At 42.9% G+C, this 17,271-nt stretch overlaps 2 protein-coding genes across 5 annotated transcripts; both read left to right on the plus strand.

The window, feature by feature from the left end:
* Nucleotides 1–526: 526 nt before the first annotated feature.
* Nucleotides 527–8,279, plus strand: LOC135109992 (centrosomal protein of 78 kDa-like). Its single transcript, XM_064021966.1, has 11 exons — nucleotides 527–769; nucleotides 899–1,042; nucleotides 1,888–2,125; nucleotides 2,391–2,527; nucleotides 2,805–2,981; nucleotides 3,243–3,417; nucleotides 3,983–4,161; nucleotides 4,535–4,743; nucleotides 5,081–5,203; nucleotides 5,515–5,703; nucleotides 6,132–8,279. Exons 3-11 carry the CDS (start codon nucleotides 1,894–1,896, stop codon nucleotides 7,762–7,764), a joined length of 3,054 nt encoding a protein of 1,017 aa, XP_063878036.1. The 5' UTR covers nucleotides 527–769; nucleotides 899–1,042; nucleotides 1,888–1,893; the 3' UTR covers nucleotides 7,765–8,279.
* LOC135109996 (glycoprotein-N-acetylgalactosamine 3-beta-galactosyltransferase 1-like) lies at nucleotides 7,803–17,224 on the plus strand. 4 transcript variants are annotated; one of them, XM_064021980.1, is made up of 9 exons: nucleotides 7,803–7,930; nucleotides 8,986–9,182; nucleotides 12,230–12,408; nucleotides 12,538–12,625; nucleotides 13,112–13,232; nucleotides 13,987–14,230; nucleotides 14,649–14,784; nucleotides 15,162–15,322; nucleotides 15,503–17,224. In XM_064021980.1, exons 3-9 carry the CDS (start codon nucleotides 12,250–12,252, stop codon nucleotides 15,677–15,679), a joined length of 1,086 nt encoding a protein of 361 aa, XP_063878050.1. In that variant the 5' UTR covers nucleotides 7,803–7,930; nucleotides 8,986–9,182; nucleotides 12,230–12,249; the 3' UTR covers nucleotides 15,680–17,224. The 4 variants fall into 4 exon arrangements, with proteins under 4 accessions (XP_063878050.1, XP_063878051.1, XP_063878047.1 ...); XM_064021981.1 differs by lacking the exon at nucleotides 12,230–12,408; XM_064021977.1 differs by lacking the exons at nucleotides 7,803–7,930; nucleotides 8,986–9,182 and adding an exon at nucleotides 11,186–11,581.
* The last annotated feature ends 47 nt before the right edge of the window (nucleotides 17,225–17,271 follow it).

Consider the following 17,271-nt stretch of genomic DNA (forward strand, 5'->3'; position numbering starts at 1 on the left):
TGTACTTTACTGTAAAGGAAGAAAATCATTGCGTATAGAAATGGGAATTTTTCGGGTATTAATGATGCTTTCATGAATCCACTGATGATTTGATATTGATTCTTTGTCACGAGTTAAAAATATACCCATGACAACCCACTAATAACCTATGTGGCCTTTGAAAATGTCTGGGGTGTTCGCCGCAGAGAGCCACACCTCCCTGCATCATATGAAACCTCACATTTGCCCTACATCCTTACTACAGCCCTCAAATCAAGGCAAGGGAGCCAATATACAACTCACACATACTTCACACACCATCAAACTCATCCTTGCTTGCCTAGCTCAGCACCATCGTGGAATATGACGCCTTGGCATCCGGTCCTATACATGGCTAAAACCACTAAAATAAGTTTAATACCCACTGTATACCCGCACGTCTATACCTGCACTAACAGACTCCCCTGACATAGTTGGAAGGTTGAGTACTGGCTGATGAGTGTGGGTAGTGCAGAAGAGAAGGAATGGATTACCTATACCTTCGTTGCCTGCTCCATCTGACGCCTCCAGAGTAATTTATCAATAAAATCAATAAAATACGCTTAATGTTGCACCGCTAACTGCACTAACAAATGCACCAAAGACAGTTGCAAGGCTGAGTGCAGTCTGGTAAGCGTGGGTAAGGCAGAGAGGAAGGAATGGAGTGATTTTCGTGCGTTAAATACTCATTCTAGTGGGAAGTGACTGTTCAGTGATGCGGAAACCCCAAACAACCTCTAACAACCATGAAGTGCTGTACTTATGCTTGACAGTATTTACCATGCCTTGTCTCTGTGTCTGAAGTATCATTTAGTACATGTATAGGTATATCATTAAGCTTATTTTATCGTATTTTATTGGTTTTATCCATAAATTACAGGGAAGCGACTCAGGTGAGAGCCGAGGGAGGCTGTGTCGCACCCGCATTCCACGATGTTTAGCTGAGCAAGGATGAGTGTGGCGGAGTGTGGACTCTGCGTGGAGTGTGTGCCGCCCCCCCCTTGCCTTGATCTGAGAGCCGCCGGTAAGATTATAGGGTGAATATGTGGTTTCAAGGAGTTTTATAGATTATTTCCATTTTTCTCTTCCTCCCACAATACTTGAGGCTAGGGAATGAAAGCTAGCAGTTAGGGTATAGGATAAAAATGTGGTTTTATACAGAATTTGCGTGTTTATTTCTTTCCTATTGTTTAATACCAAGGTTATTTTCATAATCGCCCAACTTTCTGTCATTCTTCCCATGCACAAGTTTGGGGATGCAGGAACAATGTACTTTCAGCTGGAGAAGCATATGCACACTAACACTAATCAGGAGGTCCATCCTTGCGAAGATGGAACCAGTGAGGTTATAGGAATGTATGGAATATAACTCACCTGATTAACTTATCTAGTGGAGCCACTGCTTGGAGGGGCATAAGAGGCACCGACTGTATGTTAAATAGCACTCAAGCTAAAGTTTATACAGTGTTTGAGTGTCTGTGACTAATATAGCTAGTTTTGTCTCTTTAAGCCCTGTAGGGAATGGTAGATGAAGGATTGGAAGTGTTTGATATTTATGTATCAAAGAATATGCAGTTTGACTAGTTTTGCCTCATTAAATGTTGCAGGGAAGTATAGATGAATGATTTGAGGAATATTTCCACGGTTTGTGTTTCAGATAATATGTAATTTGACTAATTTTGCCTCACTAATCATGGAAGGGGAGATGAAGGATTTGCAGAGTATTTCCAGCAGTGTGTAGACCAAAGATGAGTGACATACTGTAGGTGCTTACTTAGGCTGGTTCTGACCTATGCTGAAAAATAGTTTATGGTGTATGCAAGAACAAATCTCTGGCATAATTTGAGGGTCCCCTTATTTTCATCACAGGCCGGGATGGCGGGGAAACCAGAGCTGCTCGGAGAGACGCTGACCCGCCACTACCGGCTGTCATGTGAGTTGTTCGGCACGTACCCTCTGCCGCACTTCACCCACCAGCTCTCTCAGGGAAGCCTGGACCTCCACCTGGACACTGTTGACTTGGACCACCTGGAAGCGTTGTGCCACACTCTCAAAAACAAAGTCTCGCCTTCTTCTCTCAGGGTTATTGTGCCAACAGCCAAGGAAGGTGTGTAGTGAGGGTGTGTGTTTGCTGATAGTAACTTGCCTATTGCTTCTTTTCTTTTGTGTTTATGTTAGAGGGATAAGGCAACAGTAAGGAAGAAAAAAAAAGGCCCACTGAGGTGCCGGTCCCTGAAGAGTCTAATTATTACTACGTATATTGGTAATGATTAAGACTTCCTAGTTATTAAATAATTTAGTATTTGTCAGAGAAAGACATCAACTCACTACTAATTTTGGTATGGTGCTCAACATTAATTTCTCTCTCCCAGTGTCTCCAATGATGGCAAGGGTGGTGGAGCGTGCAGTGGAGGGTGTGGGGGTGTGTGTGGTGGTCTCCCTCACCCTCTCCTCACTCAGCCTGGACGGTGTGAGGCTCAGAGGCAGGACCCTTAAGCTGCTGTGTGAGGTGAGGTACTGAGCTGTGCTACCTCAGGAACACAAAGCTGGTAGACCAACATGTCGTCTAGATTTAAACATAGTCATGATATCAGTTACAAGATTTACTTTTTCAGTACTGTAAATTTTTAAACTTTTGGCTCTGTTTTAGGGACTGGCACGTCAGTGAGCCTTTTTTTTTATGTGTATTTTGTTGTCCTTGGCCAGCACCTCTCTTACATAAGAAAAATTTAGCTCCATTTGCTATTACCCATTTGTCCATCAGCTGTTTGTCCATTCTGTTTCAGGGACTGAGAAAGGCCCGTACTGTGAAGACTCTGGTCATGAGGAACTGTGGTCTGGGGGACTCTGGAACGGAGAGTGTGTGTCAGGCAGTCAAGAATGTGCCCAGCATCACCCACCTATCGCTGATCAACTGTGGGGTGGCAGAGAGAGGTGCCACTGCTGTCGCATGTCTGATAAAGGTGCTATTTGGAAAACTCTAACTTGGTATAAGCTTGAGTGATGAAACTATGTGTGTGTGTGTGTGTGTGACTTCTTTTTATCTGAGGATTAACACTTTTCTGTGCTGTCAAAATAGTTCATCAGTTTTTCCATTTTTCATGCATTTCTTATACCAGTTTAGAATTATAAGTAGAATCACACAGGACAGGGAATAGGGAATGAGGAACAGCAGTATCTAGAAGGCTTCACCACCTGATACCTTGCCATGTCTCTTCTTGCAGCACCAGAGACTGAACAGGGACAGTGCGATGTGGCAGGACACCCTCAGGCAGAGACAGCCCCACCTGGATGGCATGAAGGGGCTGCGTCGTCTTACTCTCAACAGCAACCCAGCAGTCGGGGACCAGGGCGTGGCTGCCATCACTGAGGCTCTCACTGAGGACCTGTGGATCAAAGGTGAGTGGCGCAATGTGATCGGCTGGTTCAAAGCTGAGTAATGTGCTTCACTCCCCTTCGCTGTGTTTAGAGTTTTGTTTCTAACTGAAGTCCTCTGGTATGCTGAGTATTTGTTAATTGTCAGGTTTTGTAAAATTCAGTGGTCAGAGGACAGAGGAAAATGCAAAACACAGAAGTGAGTCAAGACTACTTGATTTACGACTATTACTGTATCTATATTAAATTTCTCTTTTTAATAGTTTTTAAGCTCTCAACCAGCCTCTGTTACATATAAAGATAAGTATTACAAATGGTGTTTTGTCACAAGTAATCACAGTGCAGTTTCTACTGCAGTCACACTTATGAATCTTAAGGGGTAGCAAGTGATATAAGTCTGAGTATCAAAGAACTGCTGGTGATATGTGTGAATCAAAATGAACAGCAAACAGTATAAGTCTGAGGAGCAAGAAAAGAAATGTTTGTGTTAAAGTGAGCAACAAAAACCTGTCTGTGTTAGCAGTGATATATGTGGATCTTAAGGAACAGCAAATAGTATGAATTTCCAACAGAAAACTATTTCCATTAGCGTTGGACCTGCAGCACTGTGGTGTTGGAACGGAGGGCGGTGCCTCAGTCCGGGCTCTGCTGCATGCCAATCAGACACTGGAGGTGGTGGACCTGAGGAATAACCCCTTCCTGCCAGATGCTGTGGTGGGGCAGCTGGCCAGTCTCCTGCAGGGGCGATGCTCAGAGGCCGGCTCTCAGGTTAGTAATTGGAAAATTGAATGATATTAGGGAGTTTCCAGGGATGTGTCAGTTTGGTGTAATATTTTTTTTGTCCCGTTGAATGAGTGTGGCAGAAATTAAGTATTATCAAAGAGTTTAATAGGAGGTTTAGTTCTTTGATATTGTCTCCAGATATGTCAGTTTGGTGTAGTAGTTTTCTTTGTCCTTTTGAATGAGTGTGGAAGAAATTGTCATGTCATATCAGTAACAGGAGTTGTAATGCTCAATTCTCTTAAGTTTTCTTTAGTGTCTTTAGATGGATACACAGGCTCAAGACTATTGACGTTGCAGTGCACAATACTTTATACCAAATGTAACTAATGCTTTCTGTGTACCTTCCCCCAACACACAGTACAGTTTGCTCAGGACCTCAGAAGTGGAGGAGAAAGAGGAGGCTGTGTTGGATCAGAAAGGAAGCACACCAGGGTACAGGGGCAGTGGAAGGGTCATGAGGGCCAGGAGGGGCAAGCAGGTCCCTCATGCACCCCGTAGCAGAAAGCCCACACCTCCATCCCAGCTGGGGGTGCCCTGGAGGGTGGAGCACAGGCTGTATGAGAGAAGGTATCAAGTGCTGATGTTTTGTGGTTGTGTGTTTAGCTGAGTCGCTCCTCAGTATCTTTCTTTATGAGTTTTATCTTGATGAAAGTAACTTGTTTTTTATTCTGTTTGTGTTTTTAGCTGCATTGTTCCTTGATATTTCCTTCTTTGAGTTTTATCATAATGAAAATAACTTGTAGAATTGATGTCAGTTGATATTCAGGTGTGTAAATAATTCTGTTGTGATGTATCATTCAGAGTGAGGCAGTCTGTTGTTCTATAGAAATTTATTGTATGCTTATTTCTGGTACCACTTTTCTTATGCCCAGTGTTAATGTGACACTTTTTGGTTAATTTCCAGAGAGGGACTTACGCCAGGTGCCATGGTGAAGGAGTGCAGCAGGGAGTGGGAGAGTGCTGGTGAAGCCACACTGCCCTCCAAAGAGTCTGTTCCTGAGGCAGATGTGACCGAGAAGAAGATGAGGTATTAAGGCATCTGTTTGAAATTTTTGTATAAGGATCAGAGGCCAAGACAGATGATTTACTGTAGCTTTCCTATGTAGAGTCTGAATCAGTATTAACATAATGAGGAAGAGAACCATCTTAATCTGGCAGCTTTATCCTCTCCTGTGTATATGTTATTTCTGTTCTGTGTAACTATCCTTCTGGTTTTCTTGTACCCCCTGTTAGTATAAGCAGTGAGAAGAGAGAGAACTAGAGCAATGATAAGGATAGAGAAGGATGGGGGTTAAAATAAGGTTATTGATGACAAAGAATAAATTTTCCAACCCTCAGGAAGAAACTACAGCTGTACAAGAAGAAATACCAGAAGGAACGTGAGCAGAGGAAGAAGTTAGAGCGTAAGCTGTCCCGCATCCAGACACAGTTGCATGGCCTCCACACGCTGGATGAGACCACTGTCTCCCACATTGAAGAGTGTTTCCTTAAGTTCCACATCTTCCTCTCTTTGATGCAGGATTCTGGGTGAGTCTGTGTATGTTGTTAGCATCTGTTTGGTTAAGTTTGGTTTAGTTTGATTAGGTTAGTTATATATTTACTGATGTATTTTGCTATTTTTTTATTTATTTATTCATTTATCTATTTAGGAGTACTATCTCTTCACTGTCAGGAGCCAAGGGGCTAAGAGAGTGGTGTGAGTGAGTATGAGTGTGCCTTGTCTTAGCTATCCCCATTATTGAGTGATGTATGTATTTGATCTACTTATTTTATTTCTTTTGCATTGTGTTGCCTGTAGGGGAGAAAAACAGGTGGTCTTCATCCATTTATTTATTGTGCTTCATCTACAGCTTTTTTATATTTATTTTATACATGACATAATTCCTATATCTAATCTTTTTAACTGGTGTTTTCCTAATTTATAGATTTTGGTCATTACTTTTTTTCCATTTCAGGGAAGCCCCACAGTCATCATCATCCGGCAGTGTCAGTCCACCTCATCACCCACCTGTTGAACCAAGCAGGACCCAAACTCACCCAGCCAGCACCCTTCTTTCAGGAATCTTATCCTCCCTCCCACCATCCACAATACCTATCCCTGTAGTCATTCATCAGCCTTCCTCCTCTGACAGCCACCCCATCCCTGTATCTCATCCCAGTGACAGCAAGTATGGAGGTAATGTAAGTGAACCAGAACTGTCAGATAGAAGGAAAAAAGAGACCTTGAATATTGTAAGTCCTGAGCAGAATTTTGTGAGTCAAGGCCACACATCTGAGAGTGAAAGACAAGAGAAGAATGACACAGGAGTTACTTCAGAAATCATGGGATCTAATCACCCTAGAAACACCTCTTCATCCACACAGGCCCAACTGGAAAGCAAGGAAGATGGAGGTGAGGGAACAATGCCAGATAAAGAAATGGATGAGGAAATGACTCCTAAGATGAAGAAAAGTAAGCATAACAGTGAAAATCTAAGCAACAAAGGTAGTGATTCTGTGCCTTCCTATTCAAGTCCATTGAAGGAGAAGGAGAAGGAGAAACAGAAGAGAATACAAGTTAATGATGATACTCATTGGGATCTTGGTGAACTGAAAAAGAATGCAAAGGAACAAGAATTAATCATTCCATCCAGTGCTGATTCTGTTGCAGTGAGTATGGAATTGAGGGCTGACAAAAGTGAAGGAATTAATGATGAGTGGAATAATGAGAAGACTGATGAACACACTAATGGAATAGTTGGAAAGAGAAGCCTGTCTGTGAAAGGAGATGAAGAGCTTGAGAGAGAAGCACTGTCTGAGGAGCTTTCATTCACAAACAAAGTCATGGAGATCCACACTCTACAAGGACTCATGGAAGGCAATTGGCACCAAGAAGGAGAAAAATCCATGGAAGAAACACATCTTTCAGAATCAAAAACTCAAGGATCAGTAGCAAGTCAGTCACCCATCACCTGTCAGTCACCTCATGCAGACCAGTCACCTAAGAGTCAGATCCCTAAACAAGGACAGGTACCCCAGCAAAGTCCCTCAAGTCATCTGCATCATGAACATCTATCACCAAACCAGATAGCTCAAGAACTATCATACCAACACACATCAGAGTATGAAGATTCATCAGATAGCCAGTCCCCATCAAGCCAATCACTCCCAAGCCAGTCACCAAGGAAACCCCATCTGGTACAAAGACGCCAGTTACCTCAGAGAAGCAAATCCCCAAAGAAGAGCAGGTCACCTAGAAAGGAACCACTGGGAGTACAAGGCAGTGAGGTGAGTGAGACGGATGATGAGAAAATGAGGAATCTGAGTGCGTGGCTGCAAGGTCGGGTGCGAGGAAGAGCCACCACACCCTCATCCTCCTCCTCTGTATCCATCAGTGAGCACCTGCAGCACTCGCACACCTCCTGGACCAAGAGAAAGAGTCGCCAGAAAGAACGAGCAAGGGAGGAGGAGGATGGGGAAGTGGAGGAGTTGCCTGGTGGGAGTGAGATTGACTTAAGTGACTGTGAGGATTTGAGTCTTTCTGGCCTCACACTGACCAACACATCTGTTCCTGAGGATATAAACACAGCTGGTGAAGAGGATTTTTAAACTCCAAGGAAGAATGCAACACTTAATATCCCTGAGGAGAAGGATCAAACACCTTATTTCTCTCAAAGGATTTCTGAACCTATTCAATAGTCAAAAATGAGGAACACTGGAGATCAGAACTTCAGAAACAAATGAACAACTTGAATCTGTCCTTAAAGTTGTGAAGGTAAGACTGGTGGTGGAGGAAAAAGGGAAAAAGAATTATCACCAGGGGTTTAAGTCAATCAGGTGCAAATCTAATTAAGGTAGATAAAGATTTACTCATCTTGTATGTTCTAGTCTTGAAAAGTTACAGTAATGGAATAAAAAAGGAAAAAAGATTAATTTATAAGCAGGGTTTTGTCAGTCAGTTTAAGTCAGTCAAGTGCACATCTAATACAGGTTGACAAAGGTCCTCATTGACACAGTTGCCTCACATGCTTCTAGTCTAGTTCTAATCATAAGTTCTAGTCATAAAATAAGTAAATATATAATTAAATATACTTTTGTGGATCAATAAAGTATATGTATTTGTATATTGGTCGTGAATTTTTGTTACCTTGCTTGTGTAGTGGTATTATTATTATTATTATTATTATTATTATTATTATTATTATTATTGTTGTTGTTGTTGTTGTTGTTGTTGTTGTTGTTGTAGCCTGATAAGGAAGAGCGGAAGGGCAGTACGGAGATACACACTTATACACCGCACCTCCACTATCTTCCAAAGCCAAGTCTAGTTGGTTACACACGGGATTTTCTTGATTTTTTTCTTTTTCTTTTTCTTTTACGGTGCTAGTGACAGATTAGCAAGATTTCTACATTATTAACAGGGCAGACACTCTTGTGAACCCGGCTAATCATCATCTAGGGCTTCGAAAATCGCCTTGGTGAGAGAACAAAGCATATCTGAATACTTGCCTTTGTAAGTGTTGAGTGTATAGCGTAGTGGTCACTCTCTCACCACAACTATTTTCCAAGGCCACAGAGATGATTACCCGGGTTCTCAAAAGTGTTTCTCCTGGCTACAATGCAGAAATGTTGATCTGTCACTAGAACTATAAACATCACGTAGTATTGTGAGTGTGATCCCATAGCGTTGTAGCCTTTTTTTTTTTATTTCCTATAGCGTTGAAAATTCTTATTTATTTCCCATAATGTTGAGAAAGTCTTATTTTCCATAGCATAGAAAGTCTTATTAATTTCCCATAGCGTTGAGCAACAGTGCTTTTTTTTCCACAGAATCAACAGAGACAGCATTCATCATCTGCTCCCTAGTGTACTTGCATCCTGGTGAGCCTGGCGCTCACCACCACCGTGATTGATAGTGCAGCGGCAGTACGCATCCTCCTGAGCTGAGATGAAGGATCTCGAGGCATGCTTTCTCCGACCCCCTCGCCTCGGCCATGCGCAAGCTGGCTGAAGGCAATACTAGCGAGGTAGGTTTGAGGCTTGTATTCTGAAACACTGCTCTCTCTCTCTCTCTCTCTCTCTCTCTCTCTCCGCGATTGTTTACCAAGGCCACATGGATACTTAGCCGTATTCTCAAGAATGTTTGATCTGTTAATAATGTAGAAATCATGTTAATTCTTATAAACCCGTGTCACTTTAGAGCCTTTGGAAAGTAATGGAGCTGTGACGCAAAAGTGTTTCAGAATAGGTAATGTGTGTGTGTGTGTGTGTGTGTGTGTGTCGGAATGTTTTATAATATAATTCCTTACTCTCTGAATATAAATCTTGTCCCTACTTTGAACACAGGAGCTGCAGCATGTAAGGAGACAGATCTAGATTGCATTCATCACGGGCACTTTATCTTAATACGGTGACAAATGCAGCAAGGGAGCGTTGTGTACTCTTGAGAGACAGTATTCTTGGGGTCTTTACTTCCTAACAAGACTTGAGCGTGGCAAGACAACCATACGCATGAGATTGGCGCCTCAACTCAGGCTTGTAATAGATCGGGAACGTGCTATCCTGGTATTTCTAAATGCTGTCTTCTGTTTAGGTTATTTTCAGAGGCCACAGAGATGATTAATTAGATTCAAAGGATAGGTTTTTTTTTTTCATTGATGATGCAGAATCCTTGTTAAACTTTAAATTACCGTTAAATTAATATATCTTCGTTCTATTCTGACTAATAGTGTAAGCTTTTTAGAGGTTTTTATTCTTTATACATGTGTTTTAACAATTTACTTTTAGTACTGAATGAGTAAAACCTATAAGTCAAGGTCAGAACTGACTCTGAAGGTATTCCCGGCTTACTTCAAATCGTTACAAGGCTTACAATATTTGAGAAGACCGGGCGTGTCACGTTTCTCGCTTGCTTATGAATGTTCCCCAACCCTGTTTACATTTTCTGTTTTTGTTTACATTTCCCAAACCTCCTTCCCTCACATGGCGCCCACCTGCTGCAGCGCCCACAGGATGTTCCCACGGGCACGAGACACGGCTGCTAGTGATGGAATATTTTGTGTTAGACTCATTAAATCCGCTGGGCTTGTATTGGATAAGTTACGTGGTGATGTTTGGTGATGCTCTCTCTCTCTCTCTCTCTCTCTAGAGTGGCGAGAAGGAAGAGGAAGATAAAATTAGAGTTACACGGGTTTTTAAATGAGCTTTTAGGGTTGTAGTGAGAGATTAACAAGTTTTTTTTTTTTTTACATTGTCAACATGAGAAACAGCTTTGAAAACCCAACAGATCATCTTTGTGGCCTTTGAAGATAGTCATGGTGAAAGAGCAAAGCGTTTCGTAATACGGACCAGTCAATCACGCTTTCATTACACATTCATAAAGGCGTGTCAAAGAAAATCCACCACACCCTTAATGCTCCTCACACAGTCACACTTAAAAACATTCCGGAGATCTGTAGGTTTCAGGGACGTGTGAAGTTTGACATGAAGTTTAGCGAAGCTCAGAACCCGCAGTAAGGTGAAGCTTTCTCAAGCATGACAGTTCCCGGGTTCTCAGTTCTCATTGTTCTCGCTCGTATAGCCTCGTGTATCCTTAAACGCTTTTGTCTTTCACCAGGACAATTTTCTAAAGGTCGTAGAGGTGATGTGTTACTTTTCATGAGTCTTTTCCTGATAAATGATAAAGAATCTTTGTTAAACCTTAGAATCATGAAAACACACTTGAAAACTTAAGTGACGTCTATTGGAGCCTATTAAAAGAATGTGAGGGAAGAGGACGAAACATTTATAAATACAAGAGATAATCGTGTGGAAGGATAAAAAAGGGATTGAATGGAGCATGTATATGAAAGCAAGTGTTTTATAGCATTAACACAGTATCAGAACACAAAATAAACATTGAGTTAAAAAGAATAATTGCCTCTTATTTACTTCTCGTTTGTCTGAAAGTGTCAAGACTTGTAAAACTTGGGAATGTTGTATAAGTGTGTGCGTGTGTGGGTGGAGGTAACATTTTATTATAACAGCGGGGTGGGCAAGGAAGGGCGGGAGTGGGCTGGGCAGAATAGTCTTGCCATTACCCAACAGCCTAATGAACAGGTATGAGAGGCGGTACCGTTGAGCGTCTCTGGCTGGCAATAACCATAACTGTACGATAACTAGTGACGTGAGGCGCGGAGTATACATTTTACACAAGGGTATTATCATCACAAGCAGGAAGTGTTGAGGGAATGGGAAGCGACGTGCGTAGAGGTTCGCGGCTCGCCCCGGCGTCACCCTTCCCTCCACCGCCCATGACAGAGCTGTGCAGTGGCGCGCTGGAGTTGCCGCGAGCTACTTCTAACGGCGCTGGAGCTGGTTTATCACCTTGCTGAATGGGATCTGTTTAACGGCATTCCTCTGGACCAAACCCTTGCCTTCTGAGCTAGTGAGTAGTTTAGTATACAGGTGTGTGCGGGGCGCCACGACATGTTGGTGTAGCGAGAAAACATCTGTGTGCGGTGCAGGTGTATAAAGTTTACTGCTAGTGTACAGGTGTGTCTTTGTATGTGTATGCGTGTGGTGTGCATTGACATCAGTGAACGTTAGCCGCTGATTAGTTAAGATCTTACAAGTGTGTGCCTCTTCATGTGTTAGGCCAGTGCTCAGAAACAGTGTTCTTTCAACACGACTATTTTCAAAGGCCTCTTAGATGATTAGCCGGGTTCTCACGAGTGTTTCTCTTATTAATAATGTAGAAATCTTGTTAATGTGTCACTAGAACCGTAAAAACACAGTTAAAACCCTTGTCACTTCAAGTAAAGCCTTTTGAAAGTAGTGAAGGTGAGAGAGCAAAGCGTTTCTGAATACGGCCTTTAGGCTGACGCGTGCCGGACTAATCTGTCACTCTCCAGCAGACTAAAAGTCAATCAAAGTGACGGTGAATCACACACACGCGCCAGACTCACGTGAAGCACTGCAAGAAGTCTGTCCATTAGTGCCCGAATCTTCTGCCGTGCCTTCATTCCTTCGTGACTCCTTGATTAATTGAATGATTGCTTTAAGGCGCCGTAACACTCGTGACTCGTCTTCTCAGGAGCGGCAGGGTGTAGCGTCATGGGCAGGCGCGTGCTGCTGATATCCTGTGTTCGTACTGTTGCGACCTTCCTCCTCGGGTTCGCCATCGGGGCTGTCTTCAATTTGCTATTCAGTGCCTCTTTGCCGCTCTCTCTCAACTCACCGCCTGCCCCTGGCCCTTGGGAGGCGGGTATCCAGGTAAAGTGTGTTATCAGGAGTACTCGACACTGTTAAGAGGAACTGAATATTCTAAACTACTACTACTACTACTACTACTACTACTACTACTACTTGCCTATGAACTATAACCCAGCGTCTGATCTACAGGATGTGATGCAGGGAGAGACTGGACGCGTGCAGGAAACACTTGACAGGCAGCAGATACTACCACAACTACCACCATTGCTGCAACTCGGTAAGCTCACCACACAATGAAGTATGAGCGAGCTGTAGTCATAGCAGAGGCATGACAAGTGTGTGTGTGTGTGTGTGTGTGTGTGTGTGACTGTAACTCGTGAGTCACACTGGCGCGTGGTTAGACATACACAGCTTCTCAAAACACCTGGACTGTTAGTAAACGTGAAATTCTTTGCTTTTTACATCAGTTTGAGACGTTACCAAGATTCTGATGATGATTAGGTGCTGCTGATTCCTCCTAAAAAGTTTCCTGGTGTAAGTGAGCAAGTAATTGAGTTTTTTTTATGCGAATATGACAAGTAACCAAGATTCCCGTCAAAAGATTAGGTGGTGTAGACTTCTCTTACGGTTTCCTTGTGTGAGTGAGCGAATAATTGACGTGAGATCCTTTTTGTATACCAGGAGCGTTGATAGATTAATTAGTGTCTTGCAGTGTCCTGGTGTGAGTGGACGACCTACTAACGTGAGATTTTCTTTACATCAGGAGAGGCTCCCGAGTCTCCCCGTGTGCTGTGCTACGTCCTGGTGGGGCCAAGCACTCACCGCACCGCCGTCCACGTGAAGAACACCTGGGGGCAGAGATGTGACCGCCTCGTCTTCTTCAGGTAGGTGTGCAGTAGCAGTAGTAGTAGTAGTAGTAGTAGTAGTAGTAGTAGTAAAATATATAGGAATTTTACTACACGTTGATAATATTTAACTGTAAGTGATGAATAACAAAATTAGAACTAAAACATAGACAACCTTACCTGCTTGTAATAGAAACATGGCGATAGACACACACACACACACACACACACACACACACACACACACACACACACACACACACACACACACACACACACACACACACAAGATAGACAAATAGTTGGAGATAAGGAAAGATAGACTGGAGTAGGGAATGACAGATGGATGCTTAGATGACAGGTGGAGAGACGGACAGACAGATAAGCACACGAGAGCCATTGATGGACGGATGGTTGGAGATAAGGAAAGGTGGACTGGAATAGGTAATGATAAGTGAGGGAGACTTAAGATAGATGGACAAGTAATTCACAGACAGATAGACAAAAATAAACATAAAGAGATCACATACGCACACATGCACACACACCTAAGGAAATGACATCTCAACTAGTCTAGTATGCAAGAACGTGTCTCTCTCTCTCACACACACGCACTCACACAGACAAGAAACACATTCAAAGATAAACACATACCAGATGCACGCACACACACACACACACACACAAAGAGACGGTGACAGAGTGACAATCATTGCAACGAGGAATCCTATGGACACAAACCTGCTACCGCAATCAGTAGACAAAAATACACAATCTCATCCTCACCCTACAGTACAGCAAATGATACAAGCCTTAAGCCAGACGTGTTGGATGTACCTGAGGGCTATGGGTACCTGTGGGCGAAAACGAAAGCTGGACTAACTTACCTGCATGAAAACTACCCGGATTATCACTGGTACCTGAAGGCTGATGATGATACCTATGTTATCATCGAGAATCTTCGCTACTTCCTCCAAGAACGTGATCCGAACCTGCCTGTGTATTATGGAGTCAAGTTTCGGCGTTTTGTGAAACAGGTGAGAGAGAGAGAGAGAGAGAGATTGTTCGTTTGCTTGTTTGTTCGTTTGTTTGCTTGTTGGTATTGTTGTTCTTGACCACCGTCTTCTTCTTCTTTCTTCTTCTTCTTCTTCTCCTTCTTCTTCTTCTTCTTCTTCTTCTTCTTCTTCTTCTTCTTCTTCTTCTTCTTCTTCTTCTTTTTCTTCTTCACTATCTTCTTGTGACCTTTATTACGCAACTGTCCAGCTACATCCCTTATTGCCTCACGCCCATTCTCTCTCTCTCTCCCCTTCCTCCCTCCCACTCCCGTCTCTCCCTTCTCCCTCCCACCTCTCTCCCTCTCTCCCCCGTGACCCATAATAAAGCGTGGCAATGTCTTCACGGTACAGCAGACCCCTCCCTCTCTCCCTCTCACGCTCCCACCGTCTCGCGTTGCAGGGGTACATGTCGGGCGGCGGTGGGTACGTGCTGAGTCGAGAGGCCCTGCGCAGGTTCGTGACGGAAGCCCTGGCAATCACTGACCAGGCTAAGTGCGCCACCAGGTCCGCGAAAGGCTCCGAGGATCTGCAGCTGGGTAAGTGATGAGGGTAGTGAAGGAGGGAGATAGATGGAGAAGAATATGTAGAAGGGAGAAGAGGGAGGAGGTTATGAGATAAATGATTATGTAGAAGGGATGGTTAAGTTGAAGATGCTGCGATGACTGAAGATGGGGAGAACAGTACATGGGGAAGAATAGGTAGTAGTGATGAAAAGAGGAAGGAGGTACTGAGATGATGTAGATGTAGAAAGAAAGGGGAGTGGCGGGGAGTTAGCTAATGATAATAGGTGAGTGAATGACGTTACAAGGAAAATCTGCTAATGAATAAAACGGATCCACTTATGTATACATGAACTCGTCTTAATCTCTTTCTCTCCACGTTTTCTTCACCATCCTCCCGTTTTCTCCCCCAGGCCAGTGTTTGGAGAGCGTCGGGGTGGCGGCGGGGGACAGTCTGGACGAGATGGGACGCTCTAGATTCTTCTCCCACGGCCCGCAGTCTTTGTTCTTCAAGCAGCCTCTCATCAACAGGCTGCACTGGTACTGGCACTACATCTGGCACCCACACACTGTGGTAGGTAGTAGTGGTGGTGGTAGTAATAGTAGTAGCAGTGAAATTAAGCTTGTCTGTATTTTGATGGATTCTGTGAGGTTGCAGTCTTGTAGTAACACTGACAAGTTCGAGGTTTTGCAGTCTTGTAGTATTAGCAGTAACAGTAGCGGTAGTTTGACAAGCCTCCTCGTGTCCTCCCAGGGGCCAGATTGCTGTAGCCGCCACATCATCTCCTTCCACAACATTGACCCTCGCATGATGTGGGTACTGGAGACGTTACTGTATCGCCTGCACATACACAGGGACCTTCAGCCTCCGGGCCTCAATACATCCACTTCCTCGTTGCCTCCCCCCGTCACATCCACCCCTACATCATGAGTTCCTATCCCATCACCATTAACTCGTAGAATCTCGGTTAGAGTGACTTTTCAGTGACATTCCATTCCATTCCATTGTTGGTCTGAGATTGTTAACTTTAGAGGTCCAGATTCTGAAATAATGTGTTGGGGCCTTACGAACATAAGAACACAAGGGAAGCTGCAGGAAGCCTTCAGACCTACACGTGGCAGTCCCATTATGAGACGTACCTTGTAAACTTTAGAGGTCCGAATTCTGAAATGTTTTAAGGCCTTACGAACATAAGAACACAAGGGAAGCTGCAGGAAGCCTTCAGACCTACACGTGGCAGTCTATTTACGAAACATATCTACTTATTTCCACCTGTCGCCCATATCCACAAATTTGTCTAATCTTTTAAAGTTTTAACGTGCGACAAACTCTAGTGGAAGTTATTACGGATTTCTCGAGCGTGTTTTCGTGATTTTACTCAGTTTAACGAGGACTGCATCACCAGGGAAAGAAAAAAAAAATGAAAAATGGTCTAATACTCTCTGTGACCTTTGAAAATCATCTGTTGTGAAATAATGAACTATTTTGCGAGGTTTTCAATTATGTTTTCGTTTAACAAGAACTGTGCATCAAGGAGAGAAAACATCCATAAAAACTGGACTAATAATCTCTTAAGGCCTTTGATAATCGTCTATTATGAGATTGAAGTGTATTAGAAAACGTGCCTTTGCAAGCTACATATATAAACCACCACGTGTGCTAATTGTGATGGAATTCGTGTTAGTTGTGAAATATTTTATCTCAGTGTTGAGCGCGTATACGTATAACAGATAAGAGAGACTAGTAGAATAGAATGTGTGAATGTATTTGTTTGCGTACTGTGTGTGCTACTGACCTGATTTATGATTTTTGTAATGCTAGTGTGGATCATAAAGATAAGTTACCCTAGTTATTTTTGTGGTGAGTTATGCTGGATTAAATTAGGTTAAGTTAGAGTATTTGATATAATCTAGCTTAATTCGACCAAAACATATAAATCTATCTTATCTAGCTTAACATACCATAACTTCATCCAACTTAAATTGATCCATCTTGTTCCAACTTAACTAAACACATCTAACCCAACTCAACTTTTCCTAACTGCACTCATAACCCCTCCTAACTTAACTAACCTATCCTGACCAATCCTAACCATAATTAAACTAAACCGTACATTAACCGACCCCCCAAAAAATAACTGGAGACGAATATCAGTAATACCCAGTTTCTCAATATAAAACGAAACAAAAATATGGTGAATGCATCACTTTAATAAATGCATTATTTTTGGAACAACGTTTTCTTTTACGTACGTTGTTTCCTATTACGCGAATTTTTGTAACGCGGTCTTATTTTTTTTATTTTCTTCTAATGTTTGAATGAAACGCGAGTGGAGAATTTTGTAACGCTATTTTCGTCAAACTCGGTCTTTCTTTTTTTGTATAACTGAGCGGAAGGCGAGTGGAGAGTCTTGAGGTGCCGTGCCCTTGTTTACACGTGGGAGGTGAAGCCCTTGCATAAAGATGAAAGAACCTAGACTAGTTTATCTATCAGCCTGAGAAACGACACATTAGAACACTTGA

Source organism: Scylla paramamosain, chromosome 19 (assembly GCF_035594125.1).
Source record: "Scylla paramamosain isolate STU-SP2022 chromosome 19, ASM3559412v1, whole genome shotgun sequence".
Classification (NCBI taxonomy): domain Eukaryota; kingdom Metazoa; phylum Arthropoda; class Malacostraca; order Decapoda; family Portunidae; genus Scylla; species Scylla paramamosain.

Excerpts from the sequence above, each read along its gene's own strand:
- LOC135109992 (XM_064021966.1), top strand. The coding sequence starts at position 1,894 with ATGGCGGGGAAACCAGAGCTGCTCGGAGAGACGCTGACCCGCCACTAC. Across the intron at positions 2,982-3,242 it reads CTGTCGCATGTCTGATAAAG|CACCAGAGACTGAACAGGGA; the intron begins GTGCTATTTGGA and ends CTCTTCTTGCAG. Across the intron at positions 4,162-4,534 it reads GCTCAGAGGCCGGCTCTCAG|TACAGTTTGCTCAGGACCTC; the intron begins GTTAGTAATTGG and ends CCCAACACACAG.
- LOC135109996 (XM_064021980.1), top strand. The coding sequence starts at position 12,250 with ATGGGCAGGCGCGTGCTGCTGATATCCTGTGTTCGTACTGTTGCGACC. Across the intron at positions 12,626-13,111 it reads ACCACCATTGCTGCAACTCG|GAGAGGCTCCCGAGTCTCCC; the intron begins GTAAGCTCACCA and ends TCTTTACATCAG. Across the intron at positions 13,233-13,986 it reads GACCGCCTCGTCTTCTTCAG|TACAGCAAATGATACAAGCC; the intron begins GTAGGTGTGCAG and ends CTCACCCTACAG.